Source organism: Oncorhynchus gorbuscha, linkage group LG02 (assembly GCF_021184085.1).
Source record: "Oncorhynchus gorbuscha isolate QuinsamMale2020 ecotype Even-year linkage group LG02, OgorEven_v1.0, whole genome shotgun sequence".
NCBI classification, from domain to species: domain Eukaryota; kingdom Metazoa; phylum Chordata; class Actinopteri; order Salmoniformes; family Salmonidae; genus Oncorhynchus; species Oncorhynchus gorbuscha.
Window position 1 is genome coordinate 74,293,489 of NC_060174.1, and position 24,959 is coordinate 74,318,447.

At 43.3% G+C, this 24,959-nt stretch overlaps 1 protein-coding gene across 1 annotated transcript; it reads right to left on the bottom strand.

Annotated features, from left to right (window-relative positions):
- Positions 1-1,507: 1,507 nt before the first annotated feature.
- LOC123994396 (sestrin-3-like) lies at positions 1,508-23,126 on the bottom strand. The gene is made up of 10 exons (XM_046296927.1): positions 22,828-23,126; positions 12,607-12,672; positions 12,063-12,263; positions 5,788-5,970; positions 5,389-5,622; positions 5,089-5,236; positions 4,864-4,982; positions 4,508-4,698; positions 4,148-4,292; positions 1,508-3,422 (listed from the first exon to the last, which is right to left on the bottom strand). The coding sequence occupies exons 1-10, from the start codon at positions 22,903-22,905 to the stop codon at positions 3,336-3,338; spliced, it is 1,452 nt and encodes a 483-aa protein (XP_046152883.1). The 5' UTR covers positions 22,906-23,126; the 3' UTR covers positions 1,508-3,335.
- Between the last annotated feature and the right edge of the window lie 1,833 nt (positions 23,127-24,959).

Genomic DNA, 24,959 nt, shown 5'->3' on the forward strand with positions numbered 1-24,959 from the left:
AATAGCCTTGGCTTCACAAATGACTGCCTCGCCTGGTTCACCAACTACTTCTCAGATAGAGTTCAGTGTGTCAAATCGGAGGGCTTGTTGACCTCTGGCAGTCTCTATGGGGGTGCAACAGGGTTACATTTTCTCTGTAATATATCAATGATTTCGCTCTTGCTGCTGGTGATTCTCTGATCCACCTCTACGCAGACGACACCATTCTGTATACATCTGGCCCTTCTTTGGACACTTTGCTAACAAACCTCCAATCGAGCTTCAACGCCATACAACACTGCTTCCGTGGCCTCCAATTGCTTTTAAATGCTAGTAAAACTAAGTGCATGCTCTTCAACCGATTGCTGCCCGAACCCTCGCGGCCGACTAGCATCACTACTCTGGACGGTTCTGACTTAGAATATGTGGACAACTACAAATACCTAGGTGTGTCTGGATAGACTGTAAACTCTCCTTCCAGACTCACATTAAGCATCTCCAATCCAAAATCAAATCTAAAATCTGCTTCCTATTTCGCAAAAAAGCCTCCTTCACTCATGCTACCAAACATACCCTCGTAAAACTGACTATCCTACTGATCCTTGACTTCGGCGATGTCATTTACAAAATAGCCTCCAACACTCTACTCAGCAAACTGTATGTAGTCTATCACAGTGCCATCCGTTTTGTCACCAAAGCCCCACTACCTACCACTGCAACCTGTATGCTCTTGTTGGCTGGCCCTCACTACATATTTGTCGCCAAACCCACTGGCTCCAGGTCATCTATAAGTCTTTCCTTGGCAAATCTCTGCCTTATCTCAGCTCACTGGTCACCATAGCAGCACCCACCCGTAGCACACGCTCCAGCAGGTATATCTCACTGATCATCCCAAAAGCCAACACCGCCTTTCCTTCCAGTTCTCTGCTGCTAATGACTGGAACGAACTGCAAAAATCTCTGAAGCTGGAGTCTTATATCTCCCTCTTTAAGCATCAGTTGTCAGAGCAGCTTACTGATCACTGTACCTGTACACAGCCAATCTGTAAATAGCCCACCCAACTACCTCATCCCCATATTATTACTTACCCTCTTGCTCTTTTGCACCCCAGTATCTCTACTTGCACATCATCTATCACTCCAGTGTTAATGCTAAATTGTAATTATTTTCACCTCCATGGCCTATTTATTACCTTACCTCCCTACTCTTCTACATTTGCACACACTGTACATAGATTTTTCTATTGTGTTATTGACTGCACGTTTGTTTATGTGAACTCTGTGTTGTTGTTTTTGTCACACTGCATTGCTTTATCTTGGCCAGGTTACAGTTGTAAATGAGAACTTGTTCTCAACTGGCCTACCTGGTTAAATAAAGGTGAAATAAAAAATAAATAAAAAACATTTTTATGATATTAAAATGTTGACTGATGAAACAGATTTGATATGTAGCACACATACCGGTATCATACATCAAGTTACCAGGATGCATGCTGATGAATCAAATAAACAGAACACATATGTAGATGTATTTCTTAACTTCTTTATTGTTTTGTTATTTCCTTACAGGCACTGTGCGAAATATCGTTTCAGTTGTACAGTTTTCATTTTACAGTTGTTTTAATTGAAAAATTACAATGTGGCTTTAATAAAGAAGAAACGACCTCCCAACAATCTTGAAGCACAATCTCGGTAAGAGAAACAAAAGTGCAGCTTTAACTCTCAGACCAGTAGATTATCATTTTGTAAAATTTAGACAACTCAGCTTCCATCTTCATTGGTTATAATTCAAATGATACATTACCTAATTGTTCTTGTTAATACAAGATGTTTATCCCCCCAATTAAAACACCTTAAAAATATAAGGTAGGTTGGCAAACAGTAAATAGTACTTTGGTGAATGGCATCTGAGTTCACAGAGATATGTTTAAAGAATTTGATCAATACATCTAAACCTTCACACAAATGGGGGGAGGGGTACTAATATTGAACACATTTCGCATCTGAGACATACAATGCAATGTCTTAATATTTGAGAAAGATTAGAGAGAAGAGAGAGAGGATTTAAGGAAATAAACATTTCTTGCATATTTCCAACTGGGAATTACCAACGTTCCAACGTGCAGACACAAATGTGCAAAGAGCAACAATCATTCACAAAAGCACCATGACTTTTCCAACCCTACACTGATGAAGAAATAAGCATCAAATAAATGCTGGTGAGACTCAAAGTTAACAGTGTAGATTTTAGGGTTAGGCATTTGCACGTGGTGATAATTCAAAACAAAAGCAAAGAGCACATTCCCAGCACTACTGTAGCTTATCTCAGTTCTGAAATGTACTGTACTTCCTAATGGAATACACATTTTACATTTTAAATGTATCATGGATCTATCATCTGTACTGTACACTGCATCTTTGGTAGAAATACAGACAAGTAGGCAATATGAATGTCTTACAGACCATTTTAGAAACATTTGGCACAGAAATGTCACAACAAGGATGAGAGGGAAAGCAATAAAAAAATCATACAATTGCTGATAATGTTGCTTGTGCACTCCCTGCTGTGATACAGTCTCTATTAGGACATATATTGCAGAGAAATCATTCTCAATAAATATTTTAATTAGCCTAATTTATCGACAAAGGTCTAAATAGACTGAAAAGCATAAGTATTCTGTCACAGCCTTTTAAGTTGCAATAAATATATAATAAAAAACGTAAGAAGAATGAAGGCCATATTGCACTTTTTAAAATATCTGAGTGCCACAAAAGGGCTTGTTCTGTCAATCAGATAACCTTCTAATCTTGTTTCTGATATTGGTGGGTCTGTCTCAAATCAAGGCATTCCATTCAGAGGTATATTCTTGTGTAACACTGTTTCTGGCTATTCAGTATCCTCCTTAGAGCTGGAGTTCAGTACTTTATGAGGTTGCTTGGATAAACTATTTCCAGAAGTGAGTCATGAACTCCAACCACTCCACTGCATGTCACTGAAGCCAAACTGCCATTATGATTTTGGCAAAGGAGGATAATAATAGTCAGTCATGTGCACCCGTTTTCACTTGCAAACACTCACAATAGGACTTCCTTCATCTTCACAAACCTCCTCTTTACAAGGGCATTACGCTAAAAAGACCTTAAAGTCCCCACCCAACCACACAGTAGGAGGCCAGTTTTAGAGTCATGTGCCTGGTAGAGAGACAGTCTTCTGGGTTCAAGAGGCCTCGTTCCTGGAGCTGTGGAAAGGGGAAGGCCAGTGGTGGTGTTGGGGGAGGTGGGGTGATGAGGACTGTAGAGGGCTGGGGTTTTCTATTGGTCAGTCGGAGAAAGACAACCCGCTGTGGTCGGTCAGGGTCAGGTCATGTAGCGTGTGATGGCGCGCAGGGTGTATAGCAGTTCTGCCTGCATCCTGGCCTCCATTAGGAGTAGGTTCACATGGACCTGGAGCGGGACAGGGAGGTTGAGGATTAACATACCATAACACAGTACAGTTACTTTATATAACTGGCATGGCATGGCCTGCATTATGGACAGCCACTGATCTGTAAAATGGATATGCATTTGCAGAGAATAGGCTACAAAAGACATCTCACTGAGTCTCATATGTAAACGTAGTGAGAGATTTGGTTCAGACAATACTTTTTCATGGGGTCCAAAGAAAAAGCTGTTTGTACAGACATGATAATTACTAACTAAAGTGAATGCTGCTGTCCTCATTACGTCAGAGATTAGATGTTTGTTCCAGGTTGTCTTGACATGAGCTTTAAGAACAAGACAATGACCCTTCTACCCTGCTGGTCCTAATGATACACGCTGTAACTTTCTCGTCTTTCATCTCTTTCAGCCCAGTCAGATTCCAACAGGGGGCCTCTCTGCAGAACAACCCAAACACAATAACAGCATGTTCCTGCGGCCAAGAGCTTCATTTTCTTCAGCTCTGCTCAATAGTCCTAGTGTACTCATGAGCCAAAGCCTCCTGCACAAACACAATCAAACAGCATGACCAGTCCTGCCCCTGAACTCTGGCCTATTTACAAAAACATATCAGGATTCACAATCTCATTTTTTGTGGCTGTGGACGGTGAATGCTTGATTGCAAAGAATACAAACAACATAAGACTATGCCCTCTCACGAACACAAGCACGAGCATTGACAGTTTTCTAACCTTCTCGGAGTGGCGGAACTGGCACCAGTAGCTGTCGTACATGCGGCGAGTGGTCCTCTCTGGATAACATGTTACCGTCTTTATATAGACCTTCAGACTGCGTTCCAATAGCTGATTCACCTCCCCATAGTCATAGTCATCATACCTGCAGACGGGACATCAAATAAATCACACTATCAGACTGGAGCATCACTTTACTGTCTACTAGGCCATTTATACTGTACTTCAGGGACTATTCTAGGGCTTCAACAATCACACTAATTTATATATAATAATTATCCCACTAACTTGACACTAAGTGTCCACACTTGATAGTGCATGAGAAGTGTATGTGACTGAGGATAGAAGGCGCCGTCTTACCTGATGCCATACATGCAGTGCACGTAGTTGAAGAGTGCACGTCGGAGCATGGTGGTGTCCACGTCCTCGTGACTGGCCATGTTGTAGTAGGTTAGGTCACACGCTGTTCGGAACTTGTCATCCAGCAGCAGACCAATGTCTGAGTACAGCCTGTTGACCAGAGAGAAACCATGGTCCTCCCACGAGTAGTCCTACAGGCAGACACACGGACAGACGGACAGACAGACAGGCAAGGCAGGGCAGGGCAGGCAGGCAGGGACATTTAGGTGTTAAGAAGTGACTGTTAAATCTATAGATCTTGCACTTATGGTATGATAGTGTAATTTACATTCATTTGATCTAGAATTATCCCCCACCTGTGCTCTAAATGTTGGTGGGTTGTCCTCTCCGTGTCGAGCAAAGTGCTGGTACCCAAAGGTGGCATCCTCTACAAACCGAGACACTTTGGATGTGGGCATCACCTCATCCTTCATATCTGCAGTCACATTGGAGATGTATTATAATCAGTCATGACTTCACTGACAGGTTTACATTAGTACTCAGTGAGAAACAGACAACAAGAAAAGGTGTGGTAGCAGTACCCCCAGAGCCCACCAGGAGGCTCTCTTTCTTCTCTTTCTCGAAGCGTGTGGCCATCTCCTCCTGCGAGGCCTCATCCTCCTCTCTCTCCTCCTGCAGCCTCTTCATTCTGTCCATCAGTGCCTCTAACTCACTGACCGAGTCTGTGGTCTGAAAAACACACAACAAACCAGAACTCTATTAAATGTGACAATAGAGTCACACATACTTAGATACATTTCCAACACAATCCCTCCAAACACACATAGCTAAATCAACTCAGTAAAGCATAGATCAACAGTAAGTCATGCATGTCATTTCACCACGGGGCTGGTGTTGCTGAGGTCACGGTCCAGGTGATGGTCGCTGGCCAAGTCACATGTACAGTAGTCACTGATGTAAACGGACTGGAAGCCATTGGCATTCTGTGGATCCACCTGGGGGTTGATACCACTGCCAAACACAAAGCTGGCCAGGGAATGGAAATGGGCCAATATGACCACAGCATGGACCAGCTCTGCCAAAGACCAACTGTGCTCCCCTGTTTTCACCAAGTTCTGAGGTAGAGGGGGGAGAGAAAAACATTTAGTGGGAGTTACTTAATGTGCGAGTATGTGGATCAAAGTCATGCATAGATATAGATATATATATATACATTGTACATGCATATGTAGATAATGTACTTGAATATGAGCATGTTTTATGCACGCCTGTGTTCTAACCTGAATGTGCTCTTTGGTGATGAGCCAGGGCCTGTGTGCTAGGATCTTGTTGATCTCGTTGAGGTTCCTCAGTCTCTGAGGGGCGTACTGTAGACCCTTCAGCCAGTCTAGACACATCCCCATCCTGTAGAACTCACGCACATGCAGAGACACCAGGAAGGAACACTGGTGACGCGCTGCAGCCTGGAGACACAGAGAGGTTTTTTATTTACATGAATTCTAGCTCACTGTGAAAACTCTTCCTTCACTGCATCTGTTTATTACTGTCTAAACTGTCTTTATATTAATGTTCTATATAAACCGGTCTTCTGGGTAGCACTGTATTTGACAATCCAGTTTTAGCTGGCATTAAGCAAGTACTAAATTGTACAAAGTGTTGCTTGTTTCAAAGAATTTCTCAAAAAACAAAAATGTCATCAGTATGCAATTTTTTTTTACTATGTAATGTCTAAGTAAATAAGCATACTGTAATATAAAGCATGAATATTTTCTGTAAAATGCATGACCTTTAAATTAACGTTTTACAGTATATGCATATTGTATTTGTCTAAATTCTAAACATGAACTATTTTACTCTGTACATGAAATGTTTCCACATGGTTCTTTAACACTGCATTGCATTCAGCTGTTCCTTATGACATAATATACGGTGTCTTTAAGAGTGAGAGGGCTGACTTTGAACTAGTTGTGGAGGGGCAACATCAGGAAGAGAGTGGGTTGGAAGTGGGCTGGGGCAGGGGTCAGGGGGTCGGGAGCCATCTGAGTTTGCTACCAAAGATACACAGGTGTGGAGGCCAGTGTGTCTGAGCACAGGGCAAACACTGCCCTGCTTAATGTCTCCACTACCTCTTCTCTCTACTAGCTACAGAAGCATCCTCAGTCCAGCACCCCCCAGGGTCATCTCAATGCTGAGGCAAAACTTTTAACATCATACGGAAAACATCATCCGTCACTCCATTGGTTGTTATGGAAATGGTTCATTAGAGAAATATGAATAGGAGTCAGCAGGAGATTTGTGTTAGGTAGGTCTCCTGAGCAGGGAGAGGGAGGCTCTAAGGGAGGATGTGTATATGCAGGAGACATTTTCTCCCAGCTTAGCTTGATCTTTGACCTGTCCCGTACCATGCAACTGCAGGTAGAAGCTGCCGTAGGATCAGCTTACCAAATCAAATTAGATTTGTCACATACACATGGTTAGCAGATGTTAATGCGAGGTAGCGAAATGCTTGTGCTTCTAGTTCCGACAATGCAGTAATAACCAACAAGTAATCTAGCTAACAATTCCAAAACTACTACCTTATAGACACAAGTGTAAGGGGATAAAGAATATGTACATAAATATATATGAATGAGTGATGGTACAGAGCGGCATGGGCAAAATACAGTAGATGGTATTGAGTGCAGTATATACATATGAGATGAGTATGTAAACAAAGTGACATAGTTAAAGTGGCTAGTGATACATGTATTACATAAAGGTGCAGTAGATGATATAGAGTACAATATATACATATACATATGAGATGAATAATGTAGGGTATGTAAACATTATATTAGGTAGCATTGTTTAAAGTGGCTAGTGATATATTTTACATAATTTCCCATCAATTCCCATTATTAAAGTGGCTGGAGTTGAGTCAGTGTGTTGGCAGCAGCCACTCAATGTTAGTGGTGGCTGTTTAACAGTCTGATGGCCTTGAGATAGAAGTTGTTTTTCAGTCTCTCGGTCCCTGCTTTGATGCACCTGTACTGACCTCGCCTTCTGGATGATAGCGGGGTGAACAGGCAGTGGCTCGGGTGGTTGTTGTCCTTGATGATCTTTATGGCCTTCCTGTGACATCGGGTGGTGTAGGTGTCCTGGAGGGCAGGTAGTTTGCCCCCGGTGATGCGTTGTGCAGACCTCACTACCCTCTGGAGAGCCTTACGGTTGTGGGCGGAGCAGTTGCCGTACCAGGCGGTGATACAGCCCGACAGGATGCTCTCGATTGTGCATCTGTAGAAGTTTGTGAGTGCTTTTGGTGACAAGCCGAATTTCTTCAGCCTCCTGAGGTTGAAGAGGCGTTGCTGCGCCTTCTTCACGATGCTGTCTGTGTGGGTGGACCAATTCAGTTTGTATGTGATGTGTATCCCGAGGAACTTAAAACTTACTACCCTCTCCACTACTGTTCCATCAATGTGGATAGGGGGGTGTTCCCTCTGCTGTTTCCTGAAGTCCACAATCATCTCCTTAGTTTTGTTGACGTTGAGTGTGAGGTTATTTTCCTGACACCACACTCCGAGGGCCCTCACCTCCTCCCTGTAGGCCGTCTCATCGTTGTTGGTAATCAAGCGTACCACTGTTGTGTCGCCGCAAACTTGATGATTGAGTTGGAGGCGTGCGTGGCCACGCAGTTGTGGGTGAACAGGGAGTACAGGAGAGGGCTCAGAACGCACCCTTGTGGGGCCCCAGTGTTGAGGATCAGCAGGGTGGAGATGTTGTTGCCTACCCTCACCACCTGGGGGCGGCCCGTCAGGAAGTCCAGTACCCAGTTGCACAGGGCGGGGTCGAGACCCAGGGTCTCGAGCTTGATGACGAGCTTGGAGGGCACTATGGTGTTAAATGCCGAGCTGTAGTCGATGAACAGCATTCTCACATAGGTATTCCTCTTGTCCAGATGGGTTAGGGCAGTGTGCAGTGTGGTTGAGATTGTATCATCTGTATCATCTGTGGACCTATTTGGGCGGTAAGCAAATTGGAGTGGGTCTAGGGTGTCAGGTAGGGTGGAGGTGATATGGTCCTTGACTAGTCTCTCAAAGCACTTCATGATGATGGAAGTGAGTGCTTCGGGGCGGTAGTCATTTGGCTCAGTTACCTTAGATTTCTTGGGAACAGGAACAATGGTGGCCCTCTTGAAGCATGTGGGAACAACAGACTGTGATAGGGATTGATTGAATATGTCCGTAAACACACCAGCCAGCTGGTCTGCGCATGCTCTGAGGGCGCGGCTGGGGATGCCGTCTGGGCCTGCAGCCTTGCGAGGGTTGACACGTTTAAATGTTTTCCTCACGTCGGCTTCAGTGAAGGAGAGTCCGCATGTTTTAGTTGCGGGCCATGTCAGTGGCACTGTGTTGTCCTCAGTGTGCAAAAAAGTTATTTAGTCTGCCTGGGAGCAGGACATCCTGGTCCATGACGGGGCTGGTTTTCTTTTTGTAATCCGTGATTGACTGTAGACCCTGCCACATACCTCTTGTGTCTGAGCCGTTGAATTGAGATTCTACTTTGTCTCTATACTGACGCTTAGCTTGCTTGATTTGCTTGCGGAGGGAATGGTTACACTGTTTGTATTCGGTCACGTTTCCGGTCACCTTGTCCTGATTAAAAGCAGTGGTTCGCGCTTTCAGTTTCACGCGAATGCTGCCATCAATCCACGGTTTCTGGTTTGGGAATGTTCTAATCATTGCTATGGGAACGACATCTTCAATGCACGTTCTAATGAACTCGCACACCGAATCAGCGTATTCGTCAATGTTGTTGTCTGACGCAATACGAAACATATCCCAGTCCACGTGATGGAAGCAGTCTTGGAGTGTGGAATCAGATTGGCTTCTTGTTTTAGTTTCTGTCTGTAGGCAGGGATCAAAAAAATGGAGTCGTGGTCAGCTTTTCGGAAAGGAGGGCGGGGCAGGGCCTTATATGCGTCGCGGAAGTTGGAATAGCAATGATCCAAGGTTTTTCCAGCCCTGGTTGCGCAATCGATATGCTGATAAAATTTAGGGAGTCTTGTTTTCAGATTAGCCTTGTTAAAATCCCCAGCTACAATGAATGCAGCCTCCGGATATATGGATTCCAGTTTGCAAAGAGTCAAATAAAGTTCGTTCAGAGCCATCGATGTGTCTGCTTGGGGGGGAATATATACGGCTGTGATTATAATCGAAGAGAATTCCCTTGGTAGATAATGCGGTCTACATTTGATTGTGAGGAATTCTAAATCAGGTGAACAGAAGGACTTGAGTTCCTGTATGTTGTTGTGGCCACACCACGTCACGTTAACCATGAAGCATACGCCCCCGCCCCTCTTCTTACCAGAAAGATGTTTGTTTCTGTCGGCGCGATGCGTGGAGAAACCAGCTGGCTGCACCGACTCCGATAGCGTCTCTCCAGTGAGCCATGTTTCCGTGAAGCAAAGAACGTTACAGTCTCTGATGTCCCTCTGGAATGCTGCCCTTGCTCGGATTTCATCAACCTTGTTGTCAAGAGACTGGACATTGGCGAGAAGAATGCTAGGGAGTGGTGCATGATGTGCCCGTCTCCGGAGTCTGACCAGAAGACCGCTCCGTTTCCCCCTTTTACGAAGTCGTTTTTTTGGGTCGCCGGCTGGGATCCATTCCGTTGTCCTGGGTGAAAGGCAGAACACAGGATCCGCTTCGCGAAAGTCATATTCTTGGTCGTACTGATGGTGAGTTGACGCTGCTCTTATGTTCAGTAGTTCTTCTCGACTGTATGTAATGAAACCTAAGATGACCTGGGGTACCAATGTAAGAAATAACATGTAAAAAAACAAAAAGAAACTTACCACCATTCCCAACCTCAACCCTTACAGGGAACAACAGCTGCGTTGGAAATGGCACTCTATATATAGTACACTCCTTTAGGGCTCTGGTGTAAATATTTGTATGAACATAACAAGATTCAACAACTAAGACATAAACTGAACAAGATCCTGTGTGACTAATAGAAATTGAATGTGTCCCTGAATGAAGGGGGGGGTCAAAATGAAAACTAACAGTCAGTATCTGGTGTGGCCACCAGCTGCATTAAGTACTGCAGTGCATCTCCTCCTCATGGACTGCACCAGATTTGCCAGTTATCGCTGTGAGATGTTACCCCACTCTTCCACCAAGGAACCTGCAAGTTCTCAGACATTTCTGGGGCTGAATGGACCTAGCCCTCACCCTCCGTTCCAACAGGTCCCAGATGTGCTCAATGGGATTGAGATCCAGGCTCTTCGCTGGCCATGGCAGAACACTGACATTCCTGTCTTACAGGAAATCACGCACAGAACCAGCAGTATGACTGGTGGCATTGTCATGCTGGAGGGTCATGGCAGGATGAGCCTGCAGGAAGGGTACCACATGAGGGAGGAGGATGTACTCCCTGTAACACACAGCATTGAGATTGCCTGCAATGACAACAAGCTCAGTCCGATGATCCAATGAAACACCGGCCCAGACCATGACGGACCCTCCATCTCCAAAATGATCCTGCTGCAGACTACAGGCCTCGGTGTAATGCTCATTCCTTCAAAGATAAACGTGAATCCGACCATCACCCCTGGTGAGACAAAACCGCGACTCGTTAGTGAAGAGCACTTTTTGCCAGTCCTGTCTGGTCCAGCGACGGTGGGTTTGTGCCCATAGGCAACGCTGTTGCCGGTGATGTCTGGTAAGGACCTGCCTTACAACAGGCCTACAAGCCCTCAATCCAGCCTCTCTCCGCCTATTACGGACAGTCTGAGCACTGATGGAGGGATTGTGCGTTCCTGGTGTAAATCGGGCAGTTGTTGTTGCTATCCTGTACCTGCCCCACAGGTGTGATGTTTGGATGTACCGATCCTGTGCAGTTGTTGTTATAGGTGGTCTGCCAATGCGAGGATGATCAGCTGTCCGTCCTGTCTCCCTGTAGCGCTGTCTTAGGCGTCTCACAGTACAGACATCGAAATTTACTGCCCTGGCCACATCTGCAGTCCTCATGCCTCCTTGCAGCATGCTTCAGGCACGTTCAATTTTTGTTTGTTTTTCAGTAGTCAGTAGAAAGGCCTCTTTAGTGTCCTAAGTTTTCATAACTGTGACCTTAATTGCCTACCGTCTGTAAGCTGTTAGTGTCTTAACAACAGTTCCACAGGTGCATGTTCATTGTTTATGGTTCATTGAACAAGCATGGGAAACCCTTCACAATGAAGATATGTGAAGTGATTTGGATTTTTACGAATTATCTTTGAAAGACAGGGTCCTGAAAAAGGGACGTTTCTTTTTTTGCTGAGTTTAGGTTTTTCTACCTACTGTACCCATTTACTGTAATGTTACATTTTTCATATTAACTATCAACCGATTGTGTATTTGTATCCACTACAGTGCACATAAAATAAATAACATTTTCCTTTAAAAAAAACTTTTTGTGTGATTAAAAAAAAAACAAAGAAATATGAATTGTCTTGTCTCAGGAGAATAGGGAAATAGGATGTAATTTCAAACACACCCAATGACAATCTCTAGGTTCATCCTATACCAGTGTTTACCATGATGGCAATGTAGTGTCGGCAATGGAGAGGCAGGGGGCCGTCCATCCTCAGCAGGTAGAACTGGCTACGCAGGAAGGACTCCAGGTAGTGGGGGTGCAGTCCCATCACCTGGGTCAGATGGTCCACGTGGCCTGACAGAGAGTAGGCCTTGGCCAGGATCTGCTCTGTTTGGGGGTCCACCTGGGACGCCTCCACAATCTGGACCCAGGGAGGAGGGTTCAGGCAGGACAGGGAAGAGAGGGGTTTCAGTCAGGCATTGTGTATTGAACCATTTTACAGTAAAGCTGCTGCTGCTGTAATCTGAAATCTGGTTTATACCTTTGAGTTCAAGGCAAGGTGAAGATAAAGGTGGGAAGATAAAGACAAGGGTGAAAAGCGAGAGATTAAACGGAAGTGACAGTGAGAAAGAACGAGAGAGTGAGAAAGAACGAGAGAGAGAGAGAGAGAGAGAGAGAGAGAGAGAGAGAGAGAGAGAGAGAGAGAGAGAGAGTCGGCAGGACAGGGGAAATATAGCCTCAAGGCACAGAAAGTATTTTCTCACCTCCTCTTTTGGAATGAAGGCACTGGGTCCACTGGAGAAGGGTCGCGGCACCCTGACTCCTTTCTCCTGAGACAAGACAAGAGCGGCAGAGAGGGAAACTGGGTTAGCTAAGGAACTATACAACACAAGGAGCTTAGATGTACAACCCCACTTTTGGCACAACCTAAATTAACTCTCAGCTATGTTGGCAAACACAAGAAAAAAACATCAAATTAAAAGATAAAAAGAGGGCATGTATAGAAGTGAGGTTTGATATGTAACAGCTAGGCCTTTGTGTGTCAGTCCGTTTGCTCAGAGGTAAAGTAACCCCCTCCTCCTGTTATCTGTTGAGATGAGCAAACAGCCTGTGCACACATTAGCCAGGGAACATGGCCTGGGCAGAGAAAAGGACGGTAGAGTTATGGTTCACATCGTCTTTTATGCGTGTGTGTGTGTGAGTGAGTGTTGAAATGTACATTTATGTTAGGACAGTACATCTATTGAAGTTAATATACTGAGAGCCTGTAGGAGAAGGATGGTAAAAATCTCTCTATAAGAGGCAGGAAGTCAGACAGGCAGGCATATAGATAGATAGGTTATATGGAGTGATCAATGCTGGGCTAAGGAGAGTAAGCCAGTCCTCCTTCAGTTACAGTTGAAATCGGAAGTTTACATACACTTAGGTTGGAGTCACTAAAACTTGTTTTTCAACCACTCTACAAATTTCTTGTTAACAAACTATAGTTTTGACAAGTCGGTTAGGACATCTACTTCGTGCATGACAACTAATTTTTCCAACAATTGTTTAGACAGATTATTTAACTTGTAATTAACTGTATCACAATTCCAGTAGGTCAGAAGTTGTACATACACTAAGTCGACTGTGCCTTTAAACAGCTTGGAAAATTCCAGAAACTGATGTAATGGCTTTAGAAGCTTCTGATAGGCTAATTGACATCATTTGAGTCAATTGGAGGTGTACATGTGGATGTATTTCAAGGCCTACCTTCAAACTCAGTACCTCTTTGCTTGACATCATGGGAAAATCAAAAGAAATCAGCCAAGACCTCAGAAAATTGGAGACCTCCACAAGTCTGGTTCATCCTTGGGAGCAATTTCCAAATGCCTGAAGGTACCACGTTTATCTGTACAAACAATAGTATGCAAGTATAAACACCATGGGACCATGCAGCCGTCATACCGCTCAGGAATGAGACGTGTTCTGTCTCCTAAAGATGAACATACTTTGGTGCGAAAAGTGCAAATCAATCCCAGAACAACAGCAAAGGACTTTGTGAAGATGCTGGAGGAAACGGGTACAAAAGTATCTATATCCACATTAGGATGAGTCCTATATCGATATAAACTGAAAGGCAGCTCATCAAGGAAGAAGCCACTGCTCCAAAACCACCATAAAAATCCAGACTACGGTTTGCAACTGCACATGGGGACAAAGATCATACTTTTTGGTGAAATGTCCTCTGGTCTGAAGAAACAAATATAGAACTGTTTGGCCATAATGACTATTGTTATGTTTGGAGTAAAAGAACACCATCCCAACCGTGAAGCACGGGGGTGGCAGCATCATGTTGTGGGGGTGCTTTGCTGCAGGAGGGACTAGTTCACTTCACAAAATAGATGGCATCATGAGGAGGAAAATAATGTGGATATATTGAAGCAACATCTCAAGACATCAGTCAGGAAGTTAAAGCTTGGTCGCAAATGGGTCTTCCAAATGGACAATGACCCTGAGCATACTTCCAAAGTTGTGGCAAAATGGCTTAAAACCTCACTAGGGTACGTGGGACGCCAGCGTCCCACCTGGCCAACATTCAGTGAAATTGCAGAGCGCCAAATTCAAAAACAGAAATACTCATTATAAAAATTCATAAAACATACAAGTGTTATACATTGGTTTAAAGATTCACTTCTTGTTAATCGAACCACGGTGTCAGATTTAAAAAAGGCCTTACGGCGAAAGCATACCATGCGATTATCTGAGGACAGCACCCAGCAGACAAATCATTACAAACAGTTACCAGCCAAGTAGAGGAGTTACACAAATCAGAAATAGAGATCAAATTAATCACTTATCTTTGATGATCTTCATATAGTTGCACTCACAAGACTCCCATTTATGTTTGTTTTGTTCGATAAAGTTCCTGTTTATATCCAAAAACCTCAGTTTTGTTCAAGCGTTATGTTCAGTAATCCACAGGCTCAAACACAGTTACAGCAGGCAGACGATAAATCCAAATAGTATCCGTAAAGTTCGTAGAAACATTTCAAACAATGTTCATAATCAATCCTCATGTTGTTTTTAGGCTAAATAATCAATAATATTTCAGCCGGACAATAACGTCGTCAATATAAATGTAAACAAGAAAGGCGCACTCTCGGTCACGCGCATGAAAAATCTCTGGGACACTGTAGGGTCCAGTCATTCAGAGTTGTCTTACTCTCTCATTTTTCAGATTACAAGCCTGAAACCATTTCTAAAAGACTGTTGACATCTAGTGGAAGCCATAGGAAGTGCAATTTGAGTCCTAAATCAATGGATACTGTCATGGCATTCAATAGAAAACTACAAACATAAAAAAATCCCACTTCCAGGATGTATTTTTCTCAGGTTTTCGCCTGCCAAATCAGTTCTGTTATACTCACAGGCATTATTTTAACAGTTTTGGAAACTTGAGAGTTATCTATCCAAATCTACCAATTATATGCATATTCTAGCTTCTGGGCCTGAGTAGCAGGCAGTTTACTTTGGGCACGCTTTTCATCCAGAAGTGAAAATAGTGCCCCCTACTAGAGAACAGGGCTCCGGGCAGCCGAGCGGAGATGGAGGAAAACTCGCCTCCCTGCGGACCTGGCATCCTTTCACTCCCTCCTCTCTACATTTTCCTCCTCTGTCTCTGCTGCTAAAGCCACTTTCTACCACTCTAAATTCCAAGCATCTGCCTCTAACCCTAGGAAGCTCTTTGCCACCTTCTCCTCCCTCCCGAATCCTCCTCCCCCTCCTCCTCCCTCTCTGCAGATGACTTCGTCAACCATTTTGAAAAGAAGGTCGACGACATCCGATCCTCGTTTGCTAAGTCAAACGACACCGCTGGTTCTGCTCACACTGCCCTACCCTGTGCTCTGACCTCTTTCTCCCCTCTCTCTCCAGATGAAATCTCGCGTCTTGTGACGGCCGGCCGCCCAACAACCTGCCCGCTTGACCCTATCCCCTCCTCTCTTCTCCAGACCATTTCCGGAGACCTTCTCCCTTACCTCACCTCGCTCATCAACTCATCCCTGACCGCTGGCTACGTCCCTTCCGTCTTCAAGAGAGCGAGAGTTGCACCCCTTCTGAAAAAAACTACACTCGATCCCTCCGATGTCAACAACTACAGACCAGTATCCCTTCTTTCTTTTCTCTCCAAAACTCTTGAACGTGCCGTCCTTGGCCAGCTCTCCCGCTATCTCTCTCAGAATGACCTTCTTGATCCAAATCAGTCAGGTTTCAAGACTAGTCATTCAACTGAGACTGCTCTTCTCTGTATCACGGAGGCGCTCCGCACTGCTAAAGCTAACTCTCTCTCCTCTGCTCTCATCCTTCTAGACCTATCGGCTGCCTTCGATACTGTGAACCATCAGATCCTCCTCTCCACCCTCTCCGAGTTGGGCATCTCCGGCGCGGCCCACGCTTGGATTGCGTCCTACCTGACAGGTCGCTCCTACCAGGTGGCGTGGCGAGAATCTGTCTCCTCACCACGCGCTCTCACCACTGGTGTCCCCCAGGGCTCTGTTCTAGGCCCTCTCCTATTCTCGCTATACACCAAGTCACTTGGCTCTGTCATAACCTCACATGGTCTCTCCTATCATTGCTATGCAGACGACACACAATTAATCTTCTCCTTTCCCCCTTCTGATGACCAGGTGGCGAATCGCATCTCTGCATGTCTGGCAGACATATCAGTGTGGATGACGGATCACCACCTCAAGCTGAACCTCGGCAAGACGGAGCTGCTCTTCCTCCCGGGGAAGGACTGCCCGTTCCATGATCTCGCCATCACGGTTGACAACTCCATTGTGTCCTCCTCCCAGAGCGCTAAGAACCTTGGCGTGATCCTGGACAACACCCTGTCGTTCTCAACTAACATCAAGGCGGTGGCCCTTTCCTGTAGGTTCATGCTCTACAACATCCGCAGAGTACGACCCTGCCTCACACAGGAAGCGGCGCAGGTCCTAATCCAGGCACTTGTCATCTCCCGTCTGGATTACTGCAACTCGCTGTTGGCTGGGCTCCCTGCCTGTGCCATTAAACCCCTACAACTCATCCAGAACGCCGCAGCCCGTCTGGTGTTCAACCTTCCCAAGTTCTCTCACGTCACCCCGCTCCTCCGCTCTCTCCACTGGCTTCCAGTTGAAGCTTGCATCCGCTACAAGACCATGGTGCTTGCCTACGGAGCTGTGAGGGGAACGGCACCTCAGTACCTCCAGGCTCTGATCAGGCCCTACACCCAAACAAGGGCACTGCGTTCATCCACCTCTGGCCTGCTCGCCTCCCTACCACTGAGGAAGTACAGTTCCCGCTCAGCCCAGTCAAAACTGTTCGCTGCTCTGGCCCCCAATGGTGGAACAAACTCCCTCACGACGCCAGGACAGCGGAGTCAATCACCACCTTCCGGAGACACCTGAAACCCCACCTCTTTAAGGAATACCTAGGATAGGATAAAGTAATCCTTCTCCCCCCTTAAAAGATTTAGATGCACTATTGTAAAGTGGCTGTTCCACTGGATGTCATAAGGTGAATGCACCAATTTGTAAGTCGCTCTGGATAAGAGCGTCTGCTAAATGACTTAAATGTAATGTAAATGTAGAGGTCGACCGATTAATCGGAATGTCCGATTAATTAGGGCCGATTTCAAGTTTTCATAACAATCGGAAATCTGTATTTTTCGACACCGATTTGGCCGATTAAAAAAACAAAATTGTACACCTTTATTTATTCTTTATTTAACTAGGCAAGTCAATGAAGAAAACATTCTTATTTTCAATGACGGCCTAGGAACGGTGTTTTAACTGCCTCGTTCAGGGGCAGAACGACAAATTTTTACCTTGTCAGCTAGGGGGATTCAATTGTGCAACCTTACGGTTAACTTGTCCAACGCTCTAACAACCTGCCTCTCATTGCACACAAGGAGCCTGCCTGTTACGCGAATGCAGTAGAAGCCAAGGTAAGTTGCTAGCTAGCATTAAACTTATCTTGTAAAAAACAATCAATCCATCAATCAATCATAATCACTAGTTAACTACACATGGTTGATGATATTACTAGTTTATCTAGCGTGTCCTGCATTGCATATAATCGATGCGGTGCGTATCGTTGTTCCAATGTGTACCTAACCATAAACATCAATGCCTTTCTTAAAATCAATACACAGAAGTATATATTTTTAAACCTGCATATTTAGCTAAAAGAAATTCATATTAGCAGGCAATATTAACCAGGTGAAATTGTGTCACTTCTCTTGCGTTCATTGCACGCAGAGTCAGTGTATATGCAACAGTTTGGGCCGCCTAATTTGCCAGAATTTGACTTAATTATGACATAACATTGAAGGTTGTGCAATGTAACAGGATTATTTAGACTTATGGATGCCACCCGTTAGATAAAATACAGAACGGTTCCGTATTTCATTGAAAGAATAAACATCTTGTTTTCGTGATGATAGTTTCCGGATTCGACCATATTAATGACCTATGGCTCATTTCTGTGTGTTATTATGTTATAACTAAGTCTATGATTTGATAGAGCAGTCTGACTGAGCGATGGTAGGCACCAGCACGTTCGTAGGCATTCATTCAAACAGCACTTTCGTGCATTTTGCCAGCAGCTCTGCTGTTTATTACTTCAAGCCTATCAACTCCCAAGATTAGGCTGGTGTAACCGATGTGAAATGGCTAGCTAGTTAGCAGGGTGAGAGCTAATAGCGTTTCAAACGTCACTCGCTCTGAGACTTGGAGTAGTTATTACCTTGCTCTGCATGGGTAACGCTGCTTCGGGGGTGGCTGTTGTGGATGCGTTCCTAGTTCGAGCCCAGGGATGAGCAAGGAGAGGGACGGAAGCTATACTCTTACACTGGCAATACTAAAGTGCCTATAATAACATCCAATAGTCAAAGGTATATGAAATACAAATGGAATAGAGATAAATAGTCCTATAATTCCTATAATAACTACAACCTAAAACGTATTACCTGGGAATATTGAAGACTCATGTTAAAAGGAACCACCAGCTTTCATATGTTCTGAGCAAGGAACTTAAATGTTAGCTTTCTTACATGACACATATTGCACTTTTACTTTCTTCTCCAACACTTTGTTTTTGCATTATTTAACCAAATTGAACATGTTTCATTATTTATTTGAGGCTAAATTGATTTTATTGATGTATTATATTAAGTTCAAATAAGTGTTCATTCAGTATTGTTGTAATTGTCAAAAAAAAAATGTAAATCGGCCGATTTAAATCGGTACCAGCTTTTTGGGGGGGCCCTCCAATAATCGGTATCAGCGTTGAAAAATCATAATTGGTCAACCTCTACCCCCTACCCTAGTGAAGGACAACAAAGTCTAAGTATTGGAGTTGCCATCACAAAGCCCTGACCTCAATCCTATAGACAATTTGTGGGCAGACCTGAAAAAGCGTGTGCGAGCAATGAGGCCTACAAACCTGACTCACTTACACCAGCTCTGTCAGGAGGAATAGGCCAAAATTCACCCAACTTATTGTGGGAAGCTTGTGGAAGGCTACCCGAAACATTTGACCCAAGTTAAACAATTTAAAGACAATGCTACCAAATAATAATTGAGTGTATGTAAACTTCTGACCCACTGGGAATGTGATGAAAGAAATAAAAGCTGAAATAAATCACTCTCCGCTATTATTCTGACATTTCACATTTTAAAAATAAAGTGGTGATCCTAACTGACTTAAGACAGGGAATTTTTACTAGGATTTAATGTCAGGATTTGTGAAAAACTGAGTTTAAATGTATTTGGCTAAGGTGTATGTAAACTTCCGACTTCAACCTTACATACATCGTCTGACCTAAATCTCTAAGAAGAGGAGAGAAAACACAGCTGTGTCTACAGGACAGTGAGAATTACATCACAAGTGGTCAAATAAGAAATATTAACAAAATAATCTTGGTCACCTACTTCCTTTTTAGAATTAGAACACTCATAAACACTTTACATAAAGAGATTTCACTTGTTAAATCTACTTCAGTCAGTGTAGATGAAGGGGAGGAGACAGGTTAAAGAAGGATTTTTAAGCCTTGAGACAATTGAGACATTGAATTGCACACACACAATCTAGAGGGTGAATAGGCAAGATAAAATATTTAAGTGTCTTTGAACAGGGTAAGGTAGTAGGTGCAAGGCGTACCGGTTTGTGTCAAGAACTGCAACGCTGCTGGGTTTTTCAAGAATGGTCCACTACCCAAAGGACATCCATCCAACTTGGCACAACTGTGGGAAGCACTGGTGCCAACATGGTCCAGCATCCCTGTGGAATGCTTTCGACACCATGTAGAGTCCTTCCCCTGACGAATTGAGGTTGTTTTGATGGCAAAATGGGGGGTGCAACTCAATATTAGGAAAGTGTTCTTAATGTTTTGTACACTCAGTGTATATCAAACTAATTTATAATAACTTACAGTTATTTAAGCAATAATACATGAGGTCATGTGTTATGACATTTTTTACAGTGTTTACAAAGTTTATAAATTGCATGGCTGGGTAGTGGATTTGTATCAGCAGCAGCAGTAGTAGTAGTGCATTGCAAGGTAACGAAGTAAACGATGACACTTTTTATGAATCTATGGGCCATGTGTATGTTGTCTAGTATATCATGGGCAAGATAGGCTCTAACAATGGGAATTCCAAACCACCTGTTGTATAATAAACACTAGACTGGGGTTGTCTGTGTATTTAGCTGTCTTACAGTACATCTCCATGGTAATAATATTACATAATGGTTAAGGGCCTCAAGTTCAAAGGTGGGAAGAAGGTTTATAGTACGAATGGATAACAAAGCTACATAAACAACCAAAATATACAGTAAGACACTGTAGTTCTCTATGGGTGAGAAAGTGTGTGTGTGTGTGTGTGTGTGCATGTGAGAAAGTGGTGTTTGCGTGTGCATGAGAGAGAGTCAGACAGAGACCCCTTCTCTGTTCTAGTGGCATATGTCTTTCTACATAACAGACGTTTGAATGTGCGCTCTGTCAACAGACAGGCCTTTTCCTGTGAATTTAGCTAATTGGGTTTAAGCCCTGTGACTCCCACTGCTACCGGTGACACAGACAGACCTGCCCTGGGCTGCAGACAGTTTCACCCTGGTATTAATCCCTCCCTCTTTTCCTCTCTCTCCATCCCTCTCTCCTCCTCTCCACTCTCTGTCTGTCTGGCCCTTTGTGTGTGTTGGGTGATGAATGTCTGTTGTTGGGGCAACATGGCTGATGCAGTTAACTGAGAGAGGTGGCTCCAGTAGAGAGAGGTGGCTCCAGTAGAGAGAGGTGGCTCCAGTAGAGAGAGGTGGCTCCAGTACCTCTCTACCTGCAGATTTAAAGAAGAGCCTGGACCCGTCTGTCTCTATCATCTCCATCACAAAAAGAAAATAGCCTAAAGCCAGTTTATAAAAACAACAATGCTTTTTAAAGAAAGTTGTAATTGTGGAACTAGTATGTGATAGATAAGGAATAAAGCATCAAAAACCATAATCTTACATCATAATTAATGATAGAGTATGAATTCACAGTGTCATCGCTCTCTCAGTATACTGTAATTTCCAACCAAGAGGGTTTCTGTTGAGAACAGCCTGTATGAAACCTCTTAGATTCAACCTACAAAATGAAAGATCTATACTCTGCCTTTACCAGTATATTTCTATGTGATCATGGCATTGTGTATTTACCCGTATCTATTGGTAACTGTAGACGGTAGACATAAAACACTGCTTTTTTCTGTCACTGATGTTTGTCAGGACACAGCTGACTTTGGTGTGCAGACAGACAAAGATGTCTCGCATTGTAATCTATGGATGTCCACTCCTCATGTTTTGTTGTTACAGGGTTGCTCCATGTCAACAAGCACAAGAAAGAGGTTTTCAACACTCACCATCTCAGATTGCTCTGAAATAGTTTCTGTTGTTGGAAACAGATAAGATTAGCATTCCGGCAACATTATTTTGTGGAAATAGAAATGAGAAATTAAGCTAATTGATTGTATCCAAGTTGGCCATTTTAATTTATAGAATTCATATAAAATTCAATAAAACTTTTTTCAAACAATGAGTAAGAAGCGAGGAATCTAAAGAAATGGTCAAAAGCCCCCCACGGACACCCCACACTTCACGCCAATCCCACAATTAATATATAGAATCAGTTCTCTATATTTGACTAGTAGTATGGAGCTCCAGTTCAGAGTATTGTCTCTTCATCCTATTTAATATATTCTCAGTGAATTTGGTCACATTTTTTCCCCATGTTTTTTTGCATTTTCACACTTCATGTCCAAATCATCCTAATGTATCAAAAAATGTATTGTGTAACTCAATGATGCCCTGGAGATGACAGAAACGGACCTCCTCTTCTGCCTTGAGACCATCTTACGATGACTCCCTATCAAAAACTGGGTCATATGTACCTAGACTAATGGCTACTAATAATAGCAGTCAGACTCAGAAAGCAGGGCACTAGAGAGAGATATCCATGTTCTTATCAAATCATCAATCTTTCCCCCAACTCTATGCTATCATACTGAATGACGACCATCCTGGGAAGTAAATGAATCCAAATGGGTCAATCTGTTGCAGATAACTGTACATTATTAGGTTTGAGATGGTTTAACTAGGCCTAATTGGAATTACAAACGATTCTGAAGCAGTTCTATAGATGATGTTGAAATACAGACTGCAGTTGAATGCACAAGTATCAGTAAGGCAAGGAGAAGACCAGTGAAAAACAATATGTTTGTTCTGCAATCTGAATCAATGGATAAAATGAAAGTATACTAGGGCCTAGGCCACTACTCCTGCAGGATCTCAGTGACATCTTCATAAGATGCAACGATATTTTATCTAAATTGGAAGGAATAATAAATAGGCCTGACTGATCACCTTGATAAAACGTGATATTGGTCGACTAGTAAAAGTAACATTTGGAGAAATGAAATCAGGAAACATCATACCTTTTTCCTTATCACCTTCTGACAGATGTTACAGATGTGAAATGGGTTGGAGGTGAAAGATTCCGCGCTGACGTTCATACTGGCTTCCACTTTAACAGTCCTAGACACCGTATTTTGAAAGGTTTTCACTGTAACGTTACTTTTTCTGTACAGTTCAATTACAGTATATCCTTAGATTGTAGGTGGGTCGGCAGCGGCGGTGGTGGGTTGGAGATGGGGAGACCGAAGAGCTGTTAAATTACGAAGCCTTTCTCGAGAGTATTTTAGGCTCCGTACTCCCCTGTCTCGCTCACCACGCACAACGCCAGGCAGTTTTTGAGCGAACTTCTAATTTTGCTCTGCCGAAGGTAGGCACGCCCAACAGCCAATTGCCGCCAGAGGGGTGTGTTTGCTGAACAGCAAAAATGTTCCACAAACGGAACTTTTTAATAGGCCCCAGCACAACTAAAAAGTACATTGAATCCGTAACAATAAAGCAAACCATTTCAGCAATAGAAAAACTATCATATGAGTTTTGTTTGTGTCACCCAGTATAGAATAGTCTTTAGGGTTACATTGCAATAGCCTACATTTGCCATAGGTAATTTAAATTGGATAGAACATGATAGATATAATTTTACTACTCAGGTCTACAAGGTTGGTTTTACTAATAGGCTTCAGAAAGTATTCACACCCCTTGACTTTTTCCACATTTTATTGTGCTACAGCCTAAATTTAAAATCGATTAAATATAGATGAATACAAAATGAAAAGCTGAAATGTCTTGAGTCAATAAGTATTTAACAAGTCACATAATACATTGCATGGACTCACTCTGTGTGCAATAAACCTGGTTCAGTCTGATTTCCACCAGACACGGAGATGAATTCACCTTCCAGCAGGACAATAACCTAAATCACAAAGCCAAATCTACACTGGAGTTTCTTACCAAGTGAATGTTCCTGAGTAGCCAGTTGACTTAAATCTGCTTGAAAATCTATGGCATGATCTGAAAATGGTTGTCTAGTGATGATCAACAACCAATTTTAGATTGAAGAATTTTGAAAAGAATAATGGGCAAATGTTGCACAATCCAGGTGTGAGAGGCTCTTAAAGACTCAGAAAGACTCACAGCTGTAATCTCTGCCAAAGGTGATTCTAACATGTATTGATTTAGAGGGTTGAATACTTGTCTAATCAAGATATAGTAGTGTTTTATTTTTTATATATATATATATATATATTTTTTTTTTACAAATGTTAGAATTTTTCTTCCACCTTCATCCAAAATGACAATTAAATCCATTTTAATCCCACTTTGTAACACAACTAAATGTGGAAAAAGTAAAGGAGTGTAAATACTTTCTGAAGGCACTGTAACTGTGCTAGAAACTTTTATGTAGTTGTGTGTGTGAATGTTTGTACACAAAAACGATGAAAGATAAAGGCTAAGTAATTCGCAGAGCAAAGCAACATATGCCTTCAGCCCATTAGATCTTCACGGGTACAACCATCTTTATACTGAAAGACTATGAACAAAGACATAAAGGAAGGATTTTTGTTGGTGTATGAGGCCATGGTAGTGCTGGTAGGCCTGGAATGAGACACCTATTTTCTGCAGGTGTGCTGTAAATTCTCTTTCATTTGAAACTCATTTGAAACACATTTATAGTTCAGAGGAAGCAGGAAACATGAACTGCATACAAACACAACATTGAGTCAGCAAACTGAAAGAGAGCAGTGGTGGTAACAGAACCACTCAGCAATAAATCCTGACCAAACCGGCACCCACAGACATGCAAAGACGTCACCTCATCTCTCTTTATCCTTTCAAATGCCTCTCACCCAGCAACAACAACCTTGTATCAGCTGAGACGCATCCTGTGACCAATTACAGTGCTGGATAACTGGCTGCATGCGCAGGGTAGTGGGCGCATTCGAGTGGTAAGGCGAAAGCAACCGATGTAGACGAAAGAAGAGTGCAGTCGGGGGAGGTGCATCGGCGACAGCCAAAAGTCAGACACGAATGTGATTTTCCAACAGCAAAACTCAGATTACTATGGCAGTGTTGCCATAATTTATAAAAGTTCTTTATAATGTCAAAATAAACATGGCTCCAACCCCCACATCACACTCACAAACTGAAATCGTAT